The following is a 25,081-nucleotide window of genomic DNA, read 5'->3' on the forward strand; positions in this document are numbered from 1 at the left end:
GAGTCCATTAAAACTTCTAAAGAGAATTTCCGGTAACACTTTATTTGGATAGTCCATCTGTAGATGCGCTACAGACTATCAGTAATATTTCAACTATCAACTAACCCTAAACTTAACCCTTACCCTAACCCTTATTCTAAACCTAACCCTTACTGTAACCTTAGCAAGCAGCTGCTTATCAATAGATAGTTTGTTGATAGTATGACATGCTCTACAGATGGACTGTCCGGACTATTCAAATAAAGTGTGACTGAATTTCCTCTTGAAAATACATTAACATAAAAAAATCAATCAGTCAATCCAATACAACTAGAGGAATACATATCAAAAGGTTTCTCACTGGATCCAAAGGTCTGAATGAAATGATGTCCTAAGTTACAGTAAGATTCTAGACATTTAATCAGCAGTCGTTCTGTGAATGTAGACTTAACATTTCCATGAGAATTTATTTTTTATTTTTTACCCTGTATGCTGTAGGTGTTGCTTCAGCTGTGGAAGCATGAGTGTAAGCGTGTGATCGCGGACCGGTTCACCATGCCAGAAGATGTAGCCTGGTTCGACAGGGCCCTGGCCAAGCTAGTAGAGGAGGAGCTAGGAGAGGAAGAGCGGGCTGTGGTCGACTTCGGAGTAGACGGCTACTTTGTTGACTTCCTAAGAGATGCTCCTGAAGCTACAGGTATAGCCAGAGTACCAGGTTCTGTATAGCCTCTTCACATACATACACTATATCTATACCATGATCCTGCATGAGATAAGTCATTTACAGTTTCTGAACCCATATTGTCTATATTAAATATGTGCTGTATTTTTCTACCTTGTATTAAGGATTCAATCAGTACATTCTAAGATGGTGTGTTTAGCTTTATTATTATGTTGTAGACACTGCAGTTTAAAGGTGAATTGCAGGTTATGTGAATAAATACAATAATTATATTATAATGATATTACATGAATATATACAATAATAAATACAAAATAAATGTTTTATTTAAATTCAAAGTGCTTCAATATTGCCAAACCAAGAAAAACTACCTGCGTGCTACATTAGCAGAGAGCTGGATCATTTGAATGAATAATCTTGCATTGACAATGACTCCATTTTTCCCACCAGGTGAGGAGCCAGAGGATACAGACTTTGAGATGCCCAAGGTGTACGAGCCCATCGAGTCGCTTGAGAGCCTGATGGACAGGCTCAACATGTTCCTTGGCCAGTACAACGAGAGCATCAGAGGAGCTGGCATGGACATGGTGTTCTTCAGAGATGCTATGATACACCTTGTCAAGGTAGAGGGAAACTGTCATTATGTTCACCTATAGGTGTTAATGAGCAATTATTACCACCTTTGTCATGCATTATAGTGCATTGTGTATAGATCATAAGGTATTATAAACATGCCTATATCACATTACAAAGAGTGTCTTCATAAAAAGTATTACTAAACATTCACATTGGAAGCTTTTGAAAGGCTTAGCTATCTTAAAGTCAGTCACCAATGAATGTACGCATCAAATCACTTGATATAAGAACGGAAAAGGAAGGAATCTCTCCCACTCTGTCTGTCGTGTCTGTCTGTCTGTCTGTCTGTCTGTCTGTCTGTCTGTCTGTCTGTCTGTCTGTCTGTCTGTCTGTCTGTCTGTCTGTCTGTCTGTCTGTCTGTAGATCTCCAGGATCATCCGCACCCCCAGAGGGAATGCCCTTCTAGTAGGAGTGGGGGGATCAGGCAAGCAGAGCCTGACTAAACTGGCTTCCTTCATCGCCGGCTACAAGACCTTTCAGATCACACTAACACGGTACAGACACACCCTCCAACGTCTATAGTAGCATACTACTACATACTTCATACTAAGTAGTATGCTAGGAAGGGCATTGGAACAGACACACGGTCTCATACAGTCCCTTTGCAACTGTAACAGGTATTTATCATGTATTGAACGTGGTCATGCAGTTCTGTTGTCCTCCTGTAGATGGTAGCTTTGCTTGCATTTCTGCAAGTGCACAGTGACTCTGCCAATTTGTCTTTCCTCAATTCCTCACGTCCCCTATCCTCGCCTCCTTCTCAAAACGCATTGGAGGAATGGAGGATATACACATTGTGAAAAATATGTATTTTCACACCTTCGCTATCACCTGTAACATCCCTGTGTTCTGTCCTCAGTTCGTACAACACTGCTAACCTGATGGAGGATCTGAAGGGTCTGTACAGGACAGCAGGCCAGCAGGGAAAAGGCATCAGCTTCATCTTCACTGACAACGAGATCAAGGACGAGTCTTTCCTGGAGTACATGAATAATGTGTTATCATCAGGAGAGGTCTGCTCATTGATCACATGAACACAAGTAAAACAGAGCATTTTCAAGAAGTTGTGTCAATCTGTGTTTGAGAAAACAATATCGCACTCCATTATAAGATAACTGTTGTTGTATATTGTGCTGATTTCTCAGGTGTCGAACTTGTTTGCTCGAGACGAAATTGACGAGATCATCAGTGACCTCATTTCAGTCATGAAAAGAGAGTTTCCTCGGCGACCACCGACCAATGAGAACCTCCATGACTACTTTATGAGCAGGGTCAGACAGAACCTACACGTGGTTCTCTGCTTCTCTCCTGTTGGGGAAAAGTTCCGGAACAGAGCCCTGAAGTTCCCTGCCCTCATCTCCGGCTGCACCATGGACTGGTTCAGCCGCTGGCCCAAAGATGCTCTGATCGCAGGTGTGTGTGTGTATGTGTGTGTCCGTTTAATAATGATTTGTTTCAATCTCCAATCTGTTTACTCTCCAGTGTCAGAGCACTTCCTGTCCACCTATGACATTGACTGTTCGACCGAGGTGAAGGGGGAGGTGGTGCAGTGTATGGGCTCCTTCCAGGACGGCGTGGCAGAGAAGTGTGTAGATTACTTCCAGCGGTACCGCCGCGCCACGCACATCACTCCCAAGTCCTACCTCTCCTTCATCCAGGGATACAAGACCATCTATAAGGAGAAGCACTCCGAGGTGCAGACACTGGCACACAGGTAATTACAGTACTTCCTTACTCTCTTAATGCTCTTCGTTCCTATGTGGAACATGCGGCTTCACAGTACACCATGGTCTAAAAATATTGTAGATGTTTATCACAGCATTTATCTATCCTAATGCTGTGTGTCTATCACATGATTTAATATAATAGTAGTATTATATAGTATTCTATATACCAATATATGGTGTACACTGTACTATATTACTCTTTGTATTCTGCCTTTCAGTCATCCTTTTACTCATTAATATTTGTTCAAGAAAGATTAGACCGAACTTACCTGGTATACTTGTATAATACAATGATTGCTGATCCCATTCTGTTTCTCCATCAGGATGAACACAGGTCTTCAGAAGCTGAAGGAGGCCTCTGTGTCTGTAGCATTACTCAGCAAAGAGCTGGAGGTCAAAGAGAAGGAGCTGCAGATCGCCAACGAGAAGGCAGACATGGTGTGTGTGTGTGTGTGTGTGTGTGTGTGTGTGTGTGTGTGTGTGTGTGTGTGTGTGTGTGTGTGTGTGTGTGTGTGTGTGTGTGTGTGTGTGTGTGTGTGTGTGTGTGTGTGTGTGTGTGTGTGTGTGTGTGTGTGTGTGTATGCTACTCCTCTATCTCTTGTTTCCCAGCAACAGACTTACCAAATATCAATACCAGAACTTTGAAGTGTACTTATACTGAACAAACATATAAACGCAACATTCAAAGGTTTTACTATGTTACAGTTCATATAAGGAAATTAGTCAATTTGGAGGGCAATTTGGAAATTAGTCAATTTGGAGGGCATTGGTCGCCAGGCCCACCCACTGGGGAGCCAGGCCCAGCCAATCAGAATGAGTTTTTCCCAACAAAAGGGCTTTATTACAGACAGAAATAGTCCTCAACACCCCCACACCCCCACCCCACCCCCTCAGACATCCCCCAGGTGAAGAAGCTGGAGGTGGAGGTCCTGGGCTTGCGTGGTTAAGATTGTGAAGCCGGTTGGACGTACTGCCTAATTCTCTAAAATGCAGCTTATTAACATTAAATTCTCTGGCAACAGCACAAGGTGCACCTGTTTGATCATTCTGTTTAATCAGCTTCTTGGTATGCCACACCTGTCAGGTGGCTAGATTAACTTGGCAAGGAGAAATGTTCACTAACATAGATGTAAACAAATTTGTGCTCAAGATTTGAGAGAAATTATAAAAAATAAAAAATAAACTTTATTTCAGCTCATAAAACATGGGACCAACACTCTTCATATTGCATATTAACTGTTGCTTATGCAAACCAAAAGATGCAGCTCACTTCCAGTCTCTCTTGTGATGGTTTGTTGTGTCTCAGGTGTTGAAGGTGGTGACAGTGAAGGCCCAGGCAGCAGAGAAGGTCAAGGTGGAGGTCCAGAAGGTCAAGGATAAGGCTCAGGCCATAGTAGACAGCATTTCTGCTGACAAGGCCTTCGCTGAGGAGAAGCTGGAGGCTGCCAAGCCAGCCCTGGAGGAGGCTGAGGGTGCACTACAGGTCTGTTAGGGGGGGAATCAGTTTTGACAAATGGAATCAGTTTTGACAAATGTATATGACCCAAGTCTTGTCCTTCAACGTCAGGGGTGGGCAACATACGAGCCCATCCATAGTGGCCCAGGGGAGGTTGGAGTAAAAACATGTTTTATGATTATCTTGGGTTAAAAAACACTCCAGGCCACTCTTGAATACCATATTATATAGAAAGTATGTCAAAAATATAATGGACCTATATGTTTTATAATAACTGCCCTTTTTCTATGCCGCAAATTGCCCTCCGCTGAATTTTGAAATCCCGACGTGGCCCTCGAGCTGAAATGATTGCCCATCCCTGCTCAACGTGGTAGTTCTCTCTCTCTACATCAGGTGAGAATATTTAATGAACGCTCCCTCAGTTACTCATGTCGTTGTATTCCTTCCTCATGTATTCATCAGACCATCAAGCCGTCGGACATTGCCACGGTGCGGACTCTGGGTCGGCCTCCCCACCTCATCATGAGGATCATGGACTGTGTTCTGCTGCTGTTCCAGAGGAGGGTGAACACGGTGAAGATCGACCCGGAGAAGAACTGCACCATGCCCTCCTGGCAGGAGTCCCTCAAACTCATGACTGCTGGGAACTTCCTGGGCAGTCTGCAGGTAGGAAACAGATGGCCAGTGTCTAAGTTATATTACTTAGGTAAGCAAATAAAATATTACAGTGTGCAGGTACAACATTTTTACATTACATTTTAGTCATTTAGCAGACGCTCTTATCCAGAGCGACTTACAGTAGTGAATGCATACATTTCATACATTTTTTTTTTCCGTACTGGTCCCCCGTGGGAACAACATCTACATCCTGTAATCAGACTACACTGTGCATTTCTACAGTAACATACTACACTATAGACACTACACTACAGGCATATATGACCAGGAAATCAACTTCAGTGGTGATGAAATGGCAGCTTGCTTTGAGATCTCCGGCTCTGTTGTCTCTCTCTAACAGCAATTCCCCAAAGATAGTATCAATGAGGAGATGGTGGAGCTACTGCTGCCCTACTTCAACATGCCAGACTACACCCTGGAGACGGCCAAGCGCGTGTGTGGAAATGTGGCTGGTCTGGCCTCCTGGACCAAAGCCATGGCCTCCTTCTTCTCCATCAACAAGGAGGTGCTCCCATTAAAGGTGGGCCTAACCCAGGTGGTGTTGTGTAACACTACCCGCCTCTCTGATAACCTTTGACATGTGTACCACAAACTTGCTAATTTATTTCTTGTTTCCAGTACATTTTGTTGTCCCTGAGTGTCCAGTTAATATTTGATAGTGTACTTACCTCTTAGGCTAACCTGGCAGTGCAGCAGAACCGGCTGGCCATAGCCAACATAGACCTGCAGACGGCCCAGGCAGAGTTGGATGACAAGCAGGCAGAGCTGGATGTGGTCCAAGCAGAGTATGAGAAGGCCATGCTGGAGAAACAGGTACTGAACACCTCTTATCTCAATGCATTATATTAAAAAATAAATACAAATATTCTGTTAAAAACAGATATTCTCTCTCTCTCTCTGCCTCTCTCTCAGACTCTGTTGGAGGATGCTGAACGCTGCAGACACAAGATGCAGACGGCCTCTAGCCTCATCAGTGGTCTGGCTGGAGAGAAGGAGCGCTGGACAGAGCAGAGCAAAGAGTTTGCCGCCCAGACCAAGCGCCTTGTAGGTCCGTTCATTCAACCCTTTTTTCTCTGCCTTTTTTACAGTAATAACAGGGCTAACTTTCCCAAAAGCTTCGTATGACCTTTTGTTCATTGTCTACAATTCTCAACATCTTATTTTTGGGGGGAGATGCTCTGGTTGCTTCTGTACCATATTTTTCAATGCGTATTAGTATTTTATCTGTAGTTATGCTATACAGTAGGATGGAGGCGTGAACCAACCTATGTGTGCTTACTTCCTGGTTCAGGTGACGTCTTATTGGCCACGGCCTTTCTGTCCTACTCCGGCCCCTTCAACCAGGAGTTCCGGAACCTTCTCCTGACCAACTGGCAGAGGGAGATGAAGACCAGACACATCCCGTTCGGGAACAACCTCAACCTGACCGAGATGCTGATCGACACACCCACGGTCAGCGAGTGGAACCTTCAGGGCCTGCCCAACGATGACCTATCCATCCAGAACGGGATCATCATCACCAAGGCCTCACGCTTCCCTCTCCTCATAGACCCTCAGACCCAGGGCAAGATCTGGATAAAAAATAAAGAATCCATGAATGAGCTGCAGGTTGGGCTGCATTCATTTTCACACTATTCTCTCTCATAACTATGCCCTCCCATTGTCCAGCCGATAGATTTTGTATGTTTCCGAACAGCGGTTACACTAGCCTTAGGCCTAACTAACCTTTGGATCTGTCAGATCTTCCTTATTGGTAAAACACTCTGTGTAATGCTGTGTCAGTAATGAGACATTTCTGTGGTTCCCAGATCACCTCCCTGAACCACAAGTACTTCAGGAACCACCTGGAGGACAGCCTGTCTCTGGGGCGCCCCCTACTGATCGAGGACGTAGGGGAAGAGCTGGACCCGGCACTGGACAACGTACTGGAGAAAAACTTCATCAAGACGGGCTCCACTTATAAGGTATGTACTATTATCCTAACCACATTATCAATCATCACATTATCAAATGAAACACATTATCGTTATGGGGTTATTATCTCTGAGGCTATTCTCTCTAATATAATACATAGAGTGCAAAATGTGTCAATGTTGTTATTGACATAACCTTGTTCGGTTCAATGTTCTCTACCTATATAGTACTCTAAATACCCCAATTCATGTTGTTAAGTTCATAAGAATACAATATAAAAATCGCTGACACAATTCAAACCAATGAGGGTTCAAAACTTTAAAGCCAATTATCTCAGAATCATCTTTTTGCAGATAGAACGTTGTAGTTGCAAGCTCTCAACATTCATGTGGCCTATGTGCTTTATTTACTCTTATAACAGTTACAGCGGGCAAACATTTGCTTGGTACGTTTTTCTGGTTGCAAACGACGTCAGGAAAATATGTCATAATCCCGTTCCGCAGGATTGAACGTTTTGGAACGTTCAGATAGAAATAGGCTACAAAGATCAAATATGCCTCTCTGACATGTAGAATGAGGAATCACATCAGCTCTATTCATGGCATTTCTATCTGCAACGTTCAAGATTGTTTGGCAACTGAACATGGCCTTGGTCTGCTTAATCTGGACAACGACTTTTGTCTCAATGGAGTGGTTTGTGAATGAATTCTGATATAACCAGTGGAACCACATTGGCTTTCTCCCTTCATGACTGTCTTTCTCCCTTCATGACTGCCCCTCATGACTGTCTTTCTCTCTTCATAACTGTCTTTCTCCCTTCATAACTGTCTTTCCCCCTTCATGACTGTCTTTCTCCCTTCATAACTGTCTCTCTCTCTTCATAACTGTGGTCCCGTATGGCTCAGTTGGTAGAGCATGGTGTTTGCAGCGCCAGGGTTGTGGGTTCGATTCCCACGGGGGACCAGTACGGAGAAAACATTTATGAAATGTATGCATTCACTACTGTAAGTCGCTCTGGATAAGAGCGTCTGCTAAATGACTCAAATAACTGTCTCTCTCCCTTCATGACTGTCTTTCTCACTTCCTGCACCAGGTGAAAGTGGGAGACAAGGAGGTGGATGTGATGAGGGGGTTCCGTCTTTATGTGACGACCAAGCTCCCCAACCCAGCGTACACCCCAGAGATCAGCGCCCGCACCTCCATCATAGACTTCACTGTCACCATGAGGGGTCTGGAGGACCAGCTGCTAGGACGGGTCATCCTCACTGAGAAACAGGTCAGGAACCACATCCAATCATATGCTTATGAAATCATGGATAAAAACATTTGAATGTATCAATAAAAGGTCATTTTGTTGTAGTTGTTTAATAGTGAGCCTTTATTAGTATTGTACATAATGACCGTGACCACCCAAATGCACTGAATCAAATGAACACAGAGAGCATGAACCCAGCCAGGTCTGTATGCAGAGAAGTGTTAAAAGACCTGAAAAATGACCCCCAAAATCAGTGTCTGTCTGAATGGTGTGCCTGTTTATCTCTTGTTGTTGGTCTGAACTCTCATGTTCTGAGCTGTGTCTGACCGGTGTTTCTGCCTGTTGGAGAAGGAGCGTACGGACCTGCTGGAGGATGTGACGGCCAACAAGAACATTAGTGTCTGAACAGGGCTCTTATCTATCCCTGTTATATCTAGGAGTTGGAGAAGGAGCGCACAGACCTGCTGGAAGATGTAACGGCCAACAAGAGGAAGATGAAAGAGCTGGAGGACAACCTACTGTATCGTCTGACCTCTACCCAGGGTTCCCTGGTGGACGACGAGAGCCTCATCATCGTCCTGGGCAACACCAAGCGCACCGCCGAGGACGTCACACAGAAACTACAGATCTCAGCCGAGACCGAGATCCAGATCAACACCGCGAGAGAGGAGTACAGACCTGGTGAGTTGGTTGTACTGTGGTTAGGGTAGAGTTATTCTCGGTACAGACCTGGTGAGTTGGTTGTACTGTGGTTAGGGTAGTTATTCTCAGTACAGACCTGGTGAGTTGGTTGTACTGTGGTTAGGGTAGTTATTCTCGGTACAGACCTGGTGAGTTGGTTGTACTGTGGTTAGGGTAGTTATTCTCGGTACAGACCTGGTGAGTTGGTTGTACTGTGGTTAGGGTAGTTATTCTCGGTACAGACCTGGTGAGTTGGTTGTACTGTGGTTAGGGTAGTTATACTCGGTACAGACCTGGTGAGTTGGTTGTATTGTGGTTAGGGTAGTTATTCTCAGTACAGACCTGGTGAGTTGGTTGTACTGTGGTTAGGGTAGAGTTATACTCGGTACAGACCTGGTGAGTTGGTTGTACTGTGGTTAGGGTAGTTATACTCGGTACAGACCTGGTGAGTTGGTTGTATTGTGGTTAGGGTAGTTATTCTCAGTACAGACCTGGTGAGTTGGTTGTACTGTGGTTAGGGTAGAGTTATACTCGGTACAGACCTGGTGAGTTGGTTGTACTGTGGTTAGGGTAGTTATTCTCAGTACAGACCTGGTGAGTTGGTTGTACTGTGGTTAGGGTAGTTATTCTCGGTACAGACCTGGTGAGTTGGTTGTACTGTGGTTAGGGTAGAGTTATTCTCGGTACAGACCTGGTGAGTTGGTTGTACTGTGGTTAGGGTAGTTATTCTCGGTACAGACCTGGTGAGTTGGTTGTACTGTGGTTAGGGTAGTTATACTCGGTACAGACCTGGTGAGTTGGTTGTATTGCGGTTAGGGTAGTTATTCTCAGTACAGACCTGGTGAGTTGGTTGTACTGTGGTTAGGGTGAGTTATACTCGGTACAGACCTGGTGAGTTGGTTGTACTGTGGTTAGGGTAGGTTATTCTCGGTACAGACCTGGTGAGTTGGTTGTACTGTGGTTAGGGTGAGTTATTCTCGGTACAGACCTGGTGAGTTGGTTGTACTGTGGTTAGGGTAGAGTTATACTCGGTACAGACCTGGTGAGTTGGTTGTACTGTGGTTAGGGTAGGGTTATTCTCGGTACAGACCTGGTGAGTTGGTTGTACTGTGGTTAGGGTAGGTTATTCTCGGTACAGACCTGGTGAGTTGGTTGTACTGTGGTTAGGGTAGTTATACTCGGTACAGACCTGGTGAGTTGGTTGTACTGTGGTTAGGGTAGTTGTACTCGGTACAGACCTGGTGAGTTGGTTGTACTGCGGTTAGGGTAGTTATACTCGGTACAGACCTGGTGAGTTGGTTGTACTGTGGTTAGGGTAGTTATTCTCGGTACAGACCTGGTGAGTTGGTTGTACTGTGGTTAGGGTAGTTATACTCGGTACAGACCTGGTGAGTTGGTTGTACTGTGGTTAGGGTAGTTATACTCGGTACAGACCTGGTGAGTTGGTTGTACTGTGGTTAGGGTAGAGTTATTCTCGGTACAGACCTGGTGAGTTGGTTGTACTGTGGTTAGGGTAGTTATACTCGGTACAGACCTGGTGAGTTGGTTGTACTGTGGTTAGGGTAGAGTTATTCTCGGTACAGACCTGGTGAGTTGGTTGTACTGTGGTTAGGGTAGTTATACTCGGTACAGACCTGGTGAGTTGGTTGTACTGTGGGTAGGGTAGAGTTATACTCAGTACAGACCTGGTGAATTGGTTGTACTGTGGTTAGGGTAGAGTTATCCTCGGTACAGACCTGGTGAGTTGGTTGTACTGTGGTTAGGGTAGAGTTATTCTCGGTACAGACCTGGTGAGTTGGTTGTACTGTGGTTAGGGTAGAGTTATTCTCGGTACAGACCTGGTGAGTTGGTTGTACTGTGGTTAGGGTAGATTTATACTCGGTACAGACCTGGTGAGTTGGTTGTACTGTGGTTAGGGGAGAGCTATACTCGGTACAGACCTGGTGAGTTGGTTGTACTGTGGTTAGGGTAGTTATACTCGGTACAGACCTGGTGAGTTGGTTGTACTGTGGTTAGGGTAGTTATACTCGGTACAGACCTGGTGAGTTGGTTGTACTGTGGTTAGGGTAGTTATACTCGGTACAGACCTGGTGAGTTGGTTGTACTGTGGTTAGGGTAGAGTTATTCTCGGTACAGACCTGGTGAGTTGGTTGTACTGTGGTTAGGGTACAGTTATCCTCGGTACAGACCTGGTGAGTTGGTTGTACTGTGGTTAGGGTAGAGTTATACTCAGTACAGACCTGGTGAGTTGGTTGTACTGTGGTTAGGGTAGTTATACTCAGTACAGACCTGGTGAATTGGTTGTACTGTGGTTAGGGTAGAGTTATCCTCAGTACAGACCTGGTGAGTTGGTTGTACTGTGGTTAGGGTAGATTTATTCTCGGTACAGACCTGGTGAGTTGGTTGTACTGTGGTTAGGGTAGAGTTATTCTCGGTACAGACCTGGTGAGTTGGTTGTACTGTGGTTAGGGTAGTTATTCTCAGTACAGACCTGGTAAGTTGGTTGTACTGTGGTTAGGGTAGAGTTATTCTCTGTACAGACCTGGTGAGTTGGTTGTACTGTGGTTAGGGTAGAGTTATTCTCGGTACAGATCTGGTGAGTTGGTTGTACTGTGGTTAGGGTAGTTATACTCGGTACAGACCTGGTGAGTTGGTTGTACTGTGGTTAGGGTAGTTATTCTCAGTACAGACCTGGTGAGTTGGTTGTACTGTGGTTAGGGTAGTTATTCTCAGTACAGACCTGGTGAGTTGGTTGTACTGTGGTTAGGGTAGTTATTCTCGGTACAGACCTGGTGAGTTGGTTGTACTGTGGTTAGGGTAGTTATTCTCGGTACAGACCTGGTGAGTTGGTTGTACTGTGGTTAGGGTAGTTATTCTCAGTACAGACCTGGTGAGTTGGTTGTACTGTGGTTAGGATAGTTATTCTCGGTACAGACCTGGTGAGTTGGTTGTACTGTGGTTAGGGTAGAGTTATTCTCGGTACAGACCTGGTGAGTTGGTTGTACTGTGGTTAGGGTAGTTATTCTCAGTACAGACCTGGTGAGTTGGTTGTACTGTGGTTAGGGTAGTTATTCTCGGTACAGACCTGGTGAGTTGGTTGTACTGTGGTTAGGGTAGTTATTCTCGGTACAGACCTGGTGAGTTGGTTGTACTGTGGTTAGGGTAGTTATTCTCGGTACAGACCTGGTGAGTTGGTTGTACTGTGGTTAGGGTAGAGTTATTCTCGGTACAGACCTGGTGAGTTGGTTGTACTGTGGTTAGGGTAGAGTTATTCTCGGTACAGACCTGGTGAGTTGGTTGTACTGTTGTTAGGATAGTTATTCTCGGTACAGACCTGGTGAGTTGGTTGTACTGTGGTTAGGGAAGAGTTATTCTCGGTACAGACCTGGTGAGTTGGTTGTACTGTGGTTAGGGTAGTTATTCTCGGTACAGACCTGGTGAGTTGGTTGTACTGCGGTTAGGGTAGTTATACTCGGTACAGACCTGGTGAGTTGGTTGTATTGCGGTTAGGGTAGTTATTCTCAGTACAGACCTTGTGAGTTGGTTGTACTGTGGTTAGGGTAGAGTTATACTCGGTACAGACCTGGTGAGTTGGTTGTACTGTGGTTAGGGTAGAGTTATTCTCGGTACAGACCTGGTGAGTTGGTTGTACTGTGGTTAGGGTAGAGTTATTCTCGGTACAGACCTGGTGAGTTGTTTGTACTGTGGTTAGGGAAGAGTTATACTCGGTACAGACCTGGTGAGTTGATTGTACTGTGGTTAGGGTAGGGTTATTCTCGGTACAAACCTGGTGAGTTGGTTGTACTGTGGTTAGGGTAGAGTTATTCTCGGTACAGACCTGGTGAGTTGGTTGTACTGTGGTTAGGGTAGAGTTATCCTCGGTACAGACCTGGTGAGTTGGTTGTACTGTGGTTAGGGTAGAGTTATTCTCGGTACAGACCTGGTGAGTTGGTTGTACTGTGGTTAGGGTAGTTATACTCGGTACAGACCTGGTGAGTTGATTGTACTGTGGTTATGGTAGTTATACTCGGTACAGACCTGGGGAGTTGGTTGTACTGTGGTTAGGGTAAAGTTATTCTCGGTACAGACCTGGTGAGTTGGTTGTACTGTGGTTAGGGTAGAGTTATACTCGGTACAGACCTGGTGAATTGGTTGTACTGTGGTTAGGGTAGTTATACTCGGTACAGACCTGGTGAGTTGGTTGTACTGTGGTTAGGGTAGTTGTACTCGGTACAGACCTGGTGAGTTGGTTGTACTGTGGTTAGGGTAGTTATTCTCGGTACAGACCTGGTGAGTTGGTTGTACTGTGGTTAGGGTAGAGTTATTCTCGGTACAGACCTGGTGAGTTGGTTGTACTGTGGTTAGGGTAGTTATACTCAGTACAGACCTGGTGAGTTGGTTGTACTGTGGGTAGGGTAGAGTTATACTCAGTACAGACCTGGTGAATTGGTTGTACTGTGGTTAGGGTAGAGTTATCCTCGGTACAGACCTGGTGAGTTGGTTGTACTGTGGTTAGGGTAGAGTTATTCTCGGTACAGACCTGGTGAGTTGGTTGTACTGTGGTTAGGGTAGAGTTATACTCGGTACAGACCTGGTGAGTTGGTTGTACTGTGGTTAGGGTAGATTTATACTCGGTACAGACCTGGTGAGTTGGTTGTACTGTGGTTAGGGGAGAGCTATACTCGGTACAGACCTGGTGAGTTGGTTGTACTGTGGTTAGGGTAGTTATACTCGGTACAGACCTGGTGAGTTGGTTGTACTGTGGTTAGGGTACAGTTATCCTCGGTACAGACCTGGTGAGTTGGTTGTACTGTGGTTAGGGTAGAGTTATACTCAGTACAGACCTGGTGAGTTGGTTGTACTGTGGTTAGGGTAGTTATACTCGGTACAGACCTGGTGAGTTGGTTGTACTGTGGTTAGGGTACAGTTATCCTCGGTACAGACCTGGTGAGTTGGTTGTACTGTGGTTAGGGTAGATTTATTCTCGGTACAGACCTGGTGAGTTGGTTGTACTGTGGTTAGGGTAGAGTTATTCTCGGTACAGACCTGGTGAGTTGGTTGTACTGTGGTTAGGGTAGTTATTCTCAGTACAGACCTGGTAAGTTGGTTGTACTGTGGTTAGGGTAGAGTTATTCTCTGTACAGACCTGGTAAGTTGGTTGTACTGTGGTTAGGGTAGAGTTATTCTCGGTACAGATCTGGTGAGTTGGTTGTACTGTGGTTAGGGTAGTTATACTCGGTACAGACCTGGTGAGTTGGTTGTACTGTGGTTAGGGTAGTTATTCTCAGTACAGACCTGGTGAGTTGGTTGTACTGTGGTTAGGGTAGTTATTCTCGGTACAGACCTGGTGAGTTGGTTGTACTGTGGTTAGGGTAGTTATACTCGGTACAGACCTGGTGAGTTGGTTGTACTGTGGTTAGGGTAGAGTTATACTCGGTACAGACCTGGTGAGTTGGTTGTACTGTGGTTAGGGTAGAGTTATCTTCGGTACAGACCTGGTGAGTTGGTTGTACTGTGGTTAGGGTAGAGTTATACTCGGTACAGACCTGGTGAGTTGGTTGTACTGTGGTTAGGGTAGAGTTATCTTCGGTACAGACCTGGTGAATTGGTTGTACTGTGGTTAGGGTAGTTATTCTCAGTACAGACCTGGTGAGTTGGTTGTACTGTGGTTAGGGTAGTTATTCTCAGTACAGACCTGGTGAGTTGGTTGTACTGTGGTTAGGTTAGAGTTATTCTCGGTACAGACCTGGTGAGTTGGTTGTACTGTGGTTAGGGAAGAGTTATTCTCGGTACAGACCTGGTGAGTTGGTTGTACTGTGGTTAGGGTAGTTATTCTCGGTACAGACCTGGTGAGTTGGTTGTACTGCGGTTAGGGTAGTTATACTCGGTACAGACCTGGTGAGTTGGTTGTATTGCGGTTAGGGTAGTTATTCTCAGTACAGACCTGGTGAGTTGGTTGTACTGTGGTTAGGGTAGAGTTATACTCGGTACAGACCTGGTGAGTTGGTTGTACTGTGGTTAGGGTAGAGTTATTCTCGGTACAGACCTGGTGAGTTGGTTGTACTGTGGTTAGGGTAGAGTTATTCTCGGTACAGACCTGGTGAGTTGGTTGTACTGTGGTTAGGGTAGTTATACTCGGTACAGACCTGGGGAGTTGGTTGTACTGTGGTTAGGGTAGTTATACTCGGTACAGACCTGGTGAGTTGATTGTACTGTGGTTAGGGTAGTTATACTCGGTACAGACCTGGGGAGTTGGTTGTACTGTGGTTAGGGTAAAGTTATTCTCGGTACAGATCTGGTGAGTTGGTTGTACTGTGGTTAGGGTGAGTTATACTCGGTACAGACCTGGTGAGTTGGTTGTACTGTGGTTAGGGTAGAGTTATTCTCAGTACAGACCTGGTGAGTTGGTTGTACTGTGGTTAGGGTAGTTATACTCGGTACAGATCTGGTGAGTTGGTTGTACTGTGGTTAGGGTAGTTATACTCGGTACAGACCTGGTGAGTTGGTTGTACTGTGGTTAGGGTAGAGTTATTCTCGGTACAGACCTGGTGAGTTGGTTGTACTGTGGTTAGGGAAGAGTTATTCTCGGTACAGACCTGGTGAGTTGGTTGTACTGTGGTTAGGGTAAAGCTATTCTCGGTACAGACCTGGTGAGTTGGTTGTACTGTGGTTAGGGTAAAGTTCTTCTCGGTACAGACCTGGTGAGTTGGTTGTACTGTGGTTAGGGTAGAGTTATACTCGGTACAGACCTGGTGAGTTGGGTGGGTTGTACTGTACCGGTTTGTTTTAGGGTAAGGGTCAAAACATTTTGGGCTCTTTATTGATTGGCTGACCAACCAATCACAGTGCTCTGGTTGATAGCAACTGGCACTAACCACCTTGTGTTGACTGTTCTTCAGGGGCAATCTATTCCTCACACTTTTCCAGTGGCAAGTTTGTTTGAGCAGAGCTGGATGTATGATAATATAGAATGAGCGTTGTCTGTCGCTCACTGTCAGCCTGTGTGTTATTGTGCTGTTACAGTGGCCACCAGAGGCAGCATCCTGTACTTCCTCATCACTGAGATGTCCATGGTTAACGTCATGTACCAAACGTCACTACGACAGTTCTTGGGAATCTTTGACCTCTCTCTGGCCAGGTACAGTAGTAATACACTTTTTCTCATACTGAATAACATATATTTATATTTATGTATTCCATTTGAATTGTTGGTCCTCAGATGTGGTTCAGTCATTTTATGTAAACATTGAATGATTAGTGAATTGATAAGTTACACTGGGGGATTTGTGGTTTTGCATAACCTTTTGTGTAGTTGTAGGAGTTGCCTGATTCTTGAAGTATAATATCTGAAACCATAGCAACAGTTATATGTTAATATTAACATAATAACCATCACACTATGCCTTCTGAACAGATCAACCAAAAGTCCAATTACCAGCAAGCGAATAGCGAACATCATTGAGCACATGACCTTTGAGGTGCACAAGTATGCAGCCAGGGGTCTGTATGAGGAGCACAAATTCCTGTTTACCCTCCTGCTGACGCTGAAGATCGACATGCAGAGTAACCGTGTGAAACACGCAGAGTTTCTTACCCTCATTAAAGGTGTGAAACAAACTCCGTCCTCCAATTAATTCCACCAATCTGTAGTCCACAGTTAATTCAGCCATTGCTGAAATGTTGAATAGCAAAATGTTGTTCATTGCTCACAGACCATTGACTTGGAAAGAACATCCTCTGTCTGTCCTATGCAGGAGGTGCCTCACTGGATCTGAAGGCTTGCCCCCATAAGCCTGCCAAGTGGATCTTAGACATGACTTGGCTCAATCTGGTGGAGCTCAGTAAACTGTGGCAGTTCTCGAATATCCTTAATCAGGTGTGTTCCCCATGCGGTGCTTTCTTACACTGCTACTTCATGTTGTCCCACTCTCTAATACCCTCCCTCAATAAGTCTGTTTCATGGCCCCCTCACTCTGGTAAACCCCCCTATTCATTGTAGTGATTACAGTGCTCCTTTTACTCCTCTGAGCTCTGTCACATATGGCATTGAACTAGTCATTGTACTAAGCTGTGTGTGTGTCTGTCCAGATCTGTTGTAATGAGAAGCAGTGGAAGGCATGGTTTGATAAGGAGGCCCCTGAGGAGGAGGTGATCCCTAATGCCTATGACCAGACCCTGGACTGTTTCCACCGCCTGCTGCTCATACGCTCCTGGTGCCCAGACAGGACCATCGCACAGGTACACTGGTAACTCTCATTGAATGATTAAGTAATTAATCAATCAATCAATCCGAGACATAATACTTTATGAAATGTCTTTTCTTTTTGGTATTTTCATCAAAGCTTTGGACTGAGTTTTAGAGAGTATTTCTAATGCATATTTCTTGAATCTAGTAGCAGGTGACTTTTTAACTAATGCTTTACCTGTTATCCTCCAGGCCCGTAAGTACATCATGGACTCGATGGGAGAGAAGTATGCAGAGGGAGTGATCCTGGACCTGGAGAAGACGTGGGAGGAGTCAGACCCCCGGACCCCGCTCATCTGCTTCCTGTCCATGGGCTCAGACCCCACCGACTCCATCATCGTCCTGGGGAAGAGGCTGAAGATAGAGACGCGCTATGTCTCCATGGGCCAGGGACAGGAGGTCCACGCACGCAAGCTGCTCCAGCAGACCATGGCCAACGTGAGTCCTGAACTCAGCATTACAGTACACACTGACTGGACTCCTAACAGTCAAATAATTATCCTCGTCCCCAGGCTATTGTGCTTAGTGAGGAAGTCTGGGGAGCGAAACTAACTTATTAGGAATCAGCGTTCTGCCATGAATTGTGGTCCATGTCATCTCATTTGTAATCAGACTGGGAATTCAAATTGCGATAGGGATGGAATATGAATTGACATTGAACCATGGTGTTAATGAAAATGGATGTGATTGATTTAGACTGTATTAGACTGTATTAAAAATGAAATGGACTAACACCACATGCATCTCCCTCACATTATAAATTTAATTACGTAAGGACATTAGTAATGAATTACTCTCCCAATATGGACAACTAACTATGTATTATATTATTTTCTATTTTATCCCAAATGCACACACACAGGGTGGCTGGGCCTTGCTCCAGAACTGCCACCTGGGCCTGGACTTCATGGATGAGCTGATGGATACTGTGACAGAGACAGACGCCGTCCATGAGACCTTCCGCCTGTGGATTACTACAGAGGTCCACAAACACTTCCCCATCACACTGCTGCAGATGTCCAACAAGTTCACTAATGAGCCTCCACAGGGACTGAAGGCAGGGCTGAAGAGGACTTATGGAGGTGGGTCACACCACAGTTCACACATACATATGTATGCATGTGTACGCACCTACACAAACACACACATTCACTCCCGTTTCTTCCGGTTAACCCTAAACCACAACCCTAGCCTTAACACTTAACCTAGCTTCATGTCCAAATCCTGGTTCAATCCTAGCCTCAACCACAACCCTAATCCTAACCCTAGCTTCATGTCCACATCCCAGTTCAACCCTAACCCTAGATTCACGTCCATTTCCCGGTTCAACCTTAGCCTTAATCCTAAACCTATCTTCTTGTTTGTTGCCCGAAGGAATTAACCAGGACCTGCTGGATGTCAGTAACATGGTCCAGTGGAGGCCCATGCTGTACGGGGTGGTGTTCCTCCACTCTACGGTCCAGGAGAGGCGTAAATTCGGCCCCCTGGGCTGGAACATCCCCTACGAGTTCAACCAGGCTGACTTCAACGCCACCGTGCAGTTTGTTCAGAACCACCTGGACGACATGGACATCAAGAAGGTAGGCGCAGAGACGAGAAGCTCCTGCTGTAACTAAGTAAAGCTCTATCTTTACTTCTGCTGTTAGTACTGCTACCTGTCTTCCTATGTAAGATGTGTCTGTTCCTGTGTTGATGGTAGTCTGACGTCTCCCCAGGGTGTATCCTGGAACACAGTGTGCTACATGATCGGGGAGATCCAGTATGGCGGTAGGGTGACAGACGATTATGACAAGCGTCTGCTCAACACCTTCGCCAAGGTCTGGTTCAGTGAAAACATGTTTGGACCTGACTTCTATTTCTACAAAGGCTACCGCATTCCCAAGTGTACCAACGTGGACCAATATCTGACATACATTCAGGTCAGTCCATTTTTCACACTCAGTCTCTCCTGCAGTTTACGGTGTTGTGTAACATTATATTGAATTAATGTAGTCAGACTGCATGAAGATGTGTGCTGTATACATCATGTGCGGCATTGAGACATTTGGTAACACTTCCTATGAATACCTTGTTCATAATGCATTATAAGCACTTATAACACCTTATGAGATATCCACAATGCATTACACGGTTTACTGTAGTTTGGTAATGCACAGACATGCAGACTCTAATCCTATATATTTTCCCCTGCAGGGCCTACCGGCTTACGACACTCCAGAGGTGTTTGGCCTGCACGCCAATGCTGACATAACGTACCAGAGCAAGCTGGCCAAAGACGTCCTGGACACCATCCTGTCCATCCAGCCTAAGGACAGCTCCAGTGGCGGAGGGGAGACCAGGGAGGCCATTGTGGCCAGACTGGCTGACGACATGCTGGAGAAACTACCTCCAGACTACGTACCGTTTGAAGTGAGTAGCACTGGTCTGGAGTTAGCTAACCCTACTGGAAATTATCACACATGGTAAATACAGTGCTGGCCATTAAAAATATGATATCCCATAATACCTTGCTGCAGCAAGGTAGATCGTTAAAAAACTCACAGGATGACGCCAAGTCATCTAACAATAACCCATGCAATAAAATGAATTTCATTAATATACCCCATAGTGCAGTGAGATGCACTTTGAAGGCAATGTTTTTACTGCAATACAGGTTTACTTTTTAATGTTCAGGACTGTGTTATGCATCTGCATTCCAATATGTTAAGAAACAAATCAAATAAACATTTATTTAAAGTGTAATTTCACAAGAACATGTTTTCAATAAATCCAGGTGAGAGAGAGGCTACAGAAGATGGGTCTGCTTCAGCCCATGAACATCTTCCTGCGTCAGGAGATAGACCGCATGCAGAGGGTCATCGTGCTGGTCAGGAACACGCTGACTGACCTCAAACTGGCCATCGACGGCACCATCATCATGAGTGAGAACCTACGAGACGCGCTGGATTGCATGTATGATGCACGCATCCCCTCGCGTTGGAAGAAGGTATGTTTATTACTGGCTCTGGGTACACATTTATTCAGTTTTTACGCATGTATTCCATGTTCTATTTTCTACTTCTGTATTCCTGTGTTCTAGGCGTCATGGGCCTCCAGCACTCTAGGGTTCTGGTTTACTGAGTTGCTGGATAGGAACCGTCAGTTCCAGGCGTGGATCTTTGAAGGACGGCCCAACTGTTTCTGGATGACAGGGTTCTTTAACCCACAGGGCTTCCTGACCGCCATGAGACAGGTACAGATGGCACATTCACACATTCTAATGCAATCACAATGGAACATACTTACTGACTTGGCTAGGCCACTGAGGTTATATTTAGAGGTTGCACACACTACACTGTCATGGTTGATCATGAAGCTACAAAGACAGTCTATGTAACTCTGTTTTTGTGTGTGTAGGAGATCACTCGTGCAAACAAGGGCTGGGCCCTAGACCGTATGGTGCTATGCAACGAGGTGACCAAGTGGATGAAGGATGACATCACTCAGCCGCCCTCTGAGGGGGTGTATGTGTACGGCCTCTATCTGGAGGGGGCCGGCTGGGACAGGAGGAACTGCAAACTCATCGACTCTAAACCCAAAGTGTTGTTTGAGATGATGCCTGTAGTCAGGATGTATGCTGAAAATAATAGTGAGTGCTGTAGTCAGTAGTTACTGTAACTTCCTGGAGCCTCATTGAACAGTATCTCATTTAGCTGCGCCTTGTTTTCATCTATACGTTATATGTTGAATATGTCAGTGGGAATTATATATAACTTTTAGGTCAATAACAATGTGGTCTTTAATGGTTACAGTGTGTCAGACCTACTGAATAATACCTTGCAGTGAAAAAGAAACTCATGTTATCATCATGTATAAGTAATGGATGTTTATCGTTGCTGTGGTCATTTCAGGTGTCAAGGATGCCCGGTTATACTCCTGTCCCATATATAAGATGCCTGTAAGGATGGACCTGAATTACATTGCTACTGTGGAACTGAAGACTGCTCCACCGCCTGAGTACTGGATACTACGTGGTGTGGCACTGCTGTGTGAAGTCAAATAACCCACTTCTATATTGTATAATAATGTGGCTGGAGAAATGTAACCTTTAAGGATTAAATGAGGGAAGTGTCTTCATTTAGATTATAGTGGTAAGCTTCTGTAATAACAAAGTTGCACCTATCACTGGGTTGCAAGAATAATAGAAAAATAAAGTTGCACGCACTATCTATACCCCCAATTACTGAACGTCTGAACTATTTTGGGTGTGCATTTACTTATTTATTTTACTTGAAGGAATAATTCTAAATGTCCTTATTTTTGTACTCACCATAATATGGTTGTTACTAGACTAATATGCATTGGTAGATGCTGTATTGCTGCATCTTTGTACTGTACCTGTTAATTAAGAACATTTTCATATTTCAGTCATAGATTTAGAATTCTGAGACAGAAAATAAATTATAAATGTAACATATGAATATAAAAACGCAACAAAAGCAGTATAAAAAATATAAATCAGAATGATAAAAGCAAGAGAGCACCAGCACATCTACATATCAACATGTAGATTATCCCACTGTCTTATCTTCCTAAATATGTTACATAATAAAATAAAAGAATACTATTGAAACACGATATCCCAAGTATAAATACAGAAAAGTACACACACTAAAGGGTATAAAAAAAATTACAAAATAAAAATTTAGCAAAGTAGGGCAAACTTCAAACACTTGGTTTGGGGCTCCTGAGGCACTGCATCTCAGTGCTAGAGGCGTCACTACAGACCCTGGTTCGATTCCAGGCTGTATCACAACCGGCCGTGATTGGGAGTCCCATAGGGCGGCGCACAATTGGCCCAGCGTCGTCAGGGTTTGGCCGGGATAGGCTGTCATAGTAAATAAGAATTTGTTCTTAACTGACTTGCCTAGTTAAATAAAAATGTATGAGAATCTGTGATGTCATCGGCCTCCCCCCTTGCTTGAGGAACAATAGAGGAGCACTAGAAAACAAAAGAGGAAAGGCCCCAGGATTGGATCAATTCCATTTAAATTCCAGTCAATTCAGGATGGACGCTGAAATTCCAATTATTTTCAATGCTTTTCAATTAGGAACATTTTGAATTGGAGTTTGGTTTACTTTCTGAATTGACTGGAATTAAAATCAAATTTACCCCAACCCTGACAGCAACACAAAAACATCTTCCAACTCACATGTACATCCTAAAACATAACCAGTGACCAATAGCACTGATGTGAAAACTGAAAACACACCTCAAACATGTTAACTTATTACAAGCGCACATAGTAAGATGTTGAAACACAGTTTAAAACCTCTTCTGGCTAGGGGGCAGTATTTTCATGTCCGGATGAAAAGCGTGCCCAAAGTAAACTGACTGTTACTCAGGCCCAGAAGCTAGGATATGCATATACTTAGATTTGGATAGAAAACACTCTAAAGTTTCTAAAACTGTTAAAATTATGTCTGTGAGTATAACAGAACTGATATGGCAGGCGAAACCCCGAGGACAAATGATCCCCCCCCAAAAAATTCGGCTTACCTCTATTTTCAATGGCTAGTACTATAATTATAAGCCCCTGTCCCCCCAAATTGCAGTTCCTAGGGCTTCCACTAGATGTCAACAGTCGTTAAAGAGTTTCATGCTGGTTTTTGGAAAAATGACACAGAAATTTTCGTTTTTCTAGGTGGCTCCCATTTTGGCTTGTAGTGTTTCCTTGTGAATGGACGAGTGCGCATTCTTTTTCTTTATCTCCGGTAAAGACAATAACGATTCTCCGACTTAAATATTATCGTTTATTTGCGTAATACGATACCTAAGGTTTGATTATAAACATTGTTTGACCTGTTTGGAAAAGTTTATTAGTAACGTTTGGGATTCATTTTGTATGCATCTTGACAGAGGGAAACTGAGTGGATTTTTGACTGAAGCACGCCAGGTAAACTGAGTTTTTATGGAAATAAAGACGGACATTATCGAACTAAAGGATCATTTGTGATGTAACTGGGACATTTTGGAGTGCCTACAGAAGAAGATCATCAAAGGTAAGGCATTTTTTATACCGCTATTTCTGACTTTCGTGTCGCACCTCCCTGGTTGAAAATTATTTGTTATCCATTTGTATAATGGGGCGCTGTCCTCAGATAATCGCATGGTTTGCTTTCGCCGTAAAGCTTTTTTGAAATCTGACACGGCGGCTGGATTAACAACAAGTTAAGCTTTAATTTGATGTATTGCACTTGTGATTTCATGAAAGTTTAATATTTATAGTAATTTAATTTGAATTTGGCGCTCTGCCGTTTCATCAGATGTTGTCGAGCGTCTAGCCGTAACAGGTTTGAGGATTAATTCATTATTAACTTCATGTAAAATGGTTTTTTACTCTGAAAGTAGTCTATGAGCTAGGATAAACACAGTTGCCCCATAACTCCTATTGGTTTTTATCTAGCGGTGGTTCAAGTTAGCTGAAATGTGTATGTAGTGGCTGTTTAAAGAAATACGAGACATGGATTACAGTTTTTCCTGGTTCATAGACTAATTACAGGGTAATGAACCATCTAACATTGTAAAATACCTGAAATGATCCTTTAAATGGGTCCCAAAACACATCCAGTGAAAACTAGCACACGTGAACACTCACAACTATAATAAAATATCCAATTAGTTTAGCTGTCTTCCCAACTGTCCTGCAGTCAGATCAGTGAGTCACACATCAACCAGAGAGAAAGGAGAAGGAAGGACAGAGGGGTCTGGTTGCAGTCTCTTGCTCCCCTCCTGCCCCACCCATCCCTCTGTGGTCCTCTTCTCTCCCCTGTTGGACTTTCATCCTCCTGAATACTGTCCTCCCCCCTCATCCTCCTCTTCCTGAATGCTCTCTTTCCACCTGCCTTCTTTAGCACAGATGTATCAGTGCACGCCTCATCTCTTGGTTACGGATGGTATAGACGACAGGGTTGATGCACCATGAGTAACACAAACAATGTGTTGAGACAAGTGAAGGGACAGAGTTTGCTCGTGTAGTTGCAGACGGGTTAGACAGTAGTTTATTGGCACCAGCTGCAGTAGAAACATACAGAGGTCGAAGGTTAAAGTTCTACGAGCACGGTGGTTGTCTTGTCGGAGGGCCACAACAGCCCTGCGTGACTCATTGTACATACGCCCAAAACAGAGGCAAGGAATTCAGATTGAAAGAGTTGGGTTGATGATGGGAGGGCCATGGAACAGTGCCTCTTGCACAGGACTAAAGCTCACAGATGCTCTCACAATTCGAGGCTCACATAGCAGCCCTGCAGTGGCGCTATTAAATGCACCATGTGTGTCCCATGTTGAGCTGGACCAGTGATTATTACCAACAATGGCACTTAGTACCCAGACTAGCCCCAAGGCAAGCCACACATGCCTGGATGTCAGTATGCTCAGGTAGTGGATGCTGTAGCAAATAAACACGAATCTTTCTATTGCCATGAGGGCCAGAGTCATCTGAACGCTCCAAAGGATGGTACACATAATACTAAAATGTTCCATGCACCACCCCGATAATCACAGTACGTTGGAGCAGAAGAGAGTGGAAGACAATGAATGCTGCAATGAAGCTATGCAAAAGACCACATATCAGCTGAAGATGTAACAAAGTGTAGAACGGTGTCACCAATCCAATGAGTAGGTTCATCACCAGAGAGAAGAGAAAGATAACGACAAAAAAATCAGAAAAATATATATTTCCCCTGAAGCGATGTGCTGGAAAAAACATGCAGACAGATCCATCATGCCTTGCTCCTCTTGAAAAGTTGTCCTGTTCAGAAGGTGAGGTTTAGAGGGAGCATTCAGTAC

The 25,081-nt window shown here is 44.5% G+C and overlaps 1 protein-coding gene across 2 annotated transcripts in view; it reads left to right on the top strand.

Moving 5' to 3' along the window:
- LOC106605399 (dynein axonemal heavy chain 5) overlaps positions 1-21,939 on the top strand; it is a 58,952-nt gene extending 37,013 nt beyond the window's left edge. The window contains exons 49-77 of one of the 2 annotated variants that reach the window (XM_082975395.1): positions 478-676; positions 1,112-1,284; positions 1,661-1,791; positions 2,157-2,310; positions 2,443-2,710; positions 2,780-3,011; positions 3,348-3,462; positions 4,331-4,507; positions 4,943-5,146; positions 5,499-5,678; positions 5,834-5,971; positions 6,071-6,206; positions 6,450-6,766; positions 6,967-7,122; positions 8,166-8,348; positions 8,765-9,008; positions 16,032-16,146; positions 16,423-16,613; positions 16,763-16,884; positions 17,097-17,246; positions 17,446-17,691; positions 18,116-18,335; positions 18,628-18,833; positions 18,969-19,172; positions 19,447-19,662; positions 20,027-20,239; positions 20,333-20,485; positions 20,650-20,881; positions 21,144-21,938. In XM_082975395.1, coding sequence (XP_082831521.1) covers positions 478-676; positions 1,112-1,284; positions 1,661-1,791; positions 2,157-2,310; positions 2,443-2,710; positions 2,780-3,011; positions 3,348-3,462; positions 4,331-4,507; positions 4,943-5,146; positions 5,499-5,678; positions 5,834-5,971; positions 6,071-6,206; positions 6,450-6,766; positions 6,967-7,122; positions 8,166-8,348; positions 8,765-9,008; positions 16,032-16,146; positions 16,423-16,613; positions 16,763-16,884; positions 17,097-17,246; positions 17,446-17,691; positions 18,116-18,335; positions 18,628-18,833; positions 18,969-19,172; positions 19,447-19,662; positions 20,027-20,239; positions 20,333-20,485; positions 20,650-20,881; positions 21,144-21,295 — 5,427 coding nt within the window. In that variant the 3' untranslated portion in view covers positions 21,296-21,938. Of the gene's footprint in view, positions 1-477; positions 677-1,111; positions 1,285-1,660; positions 1,792-2,156; positions 2,311-2,442; positions 3,012-3,347; positions 3,463-4,330; positions 4,508-4,942; positions 5,147-5,498; positions 5,679-5,833; positions 5,972-6,070; positions 6,207-6,449; positions 6,767-6,966; positions 7,123-8,165; positions 8,349-8,764; positions 9,009-16,031; positions 16,147-16,422; positions 16,614-16,762; positions 16,885-17,096; positions 17,247-17,445; positions 17,692-18,115; positions 18,336-18,627; positions 18,834-18,968; positions 19,173-19,446; positions 19,663-20,026; positions 20,240-20,332; positions 20,486-20,649; positions 20,882-21,143 lie in introns of both variants that reach the window. The other variant, XM_082975394.1, reaches the window with a different exon arrangement.
- The last annotated feature ends 3,142 nt before the right edge of the window (positions 21,940-25,081 follow it).

The sequence above is a fragment of the Salmo salar genome, chromosome 05 (assembly GCF_965601325.2).
Source record: "Salmo salar chromosome 05, fSalSal1, whole genome shotgun sequence".
In the NCBI taxonomy this organism is placed as follows: domain Eukaryota; kingdom Metazoa; phylum Chordata; class Actinopteri; order Salmoniformes; family Salmonidae; genus Salmo; species Salmo salar.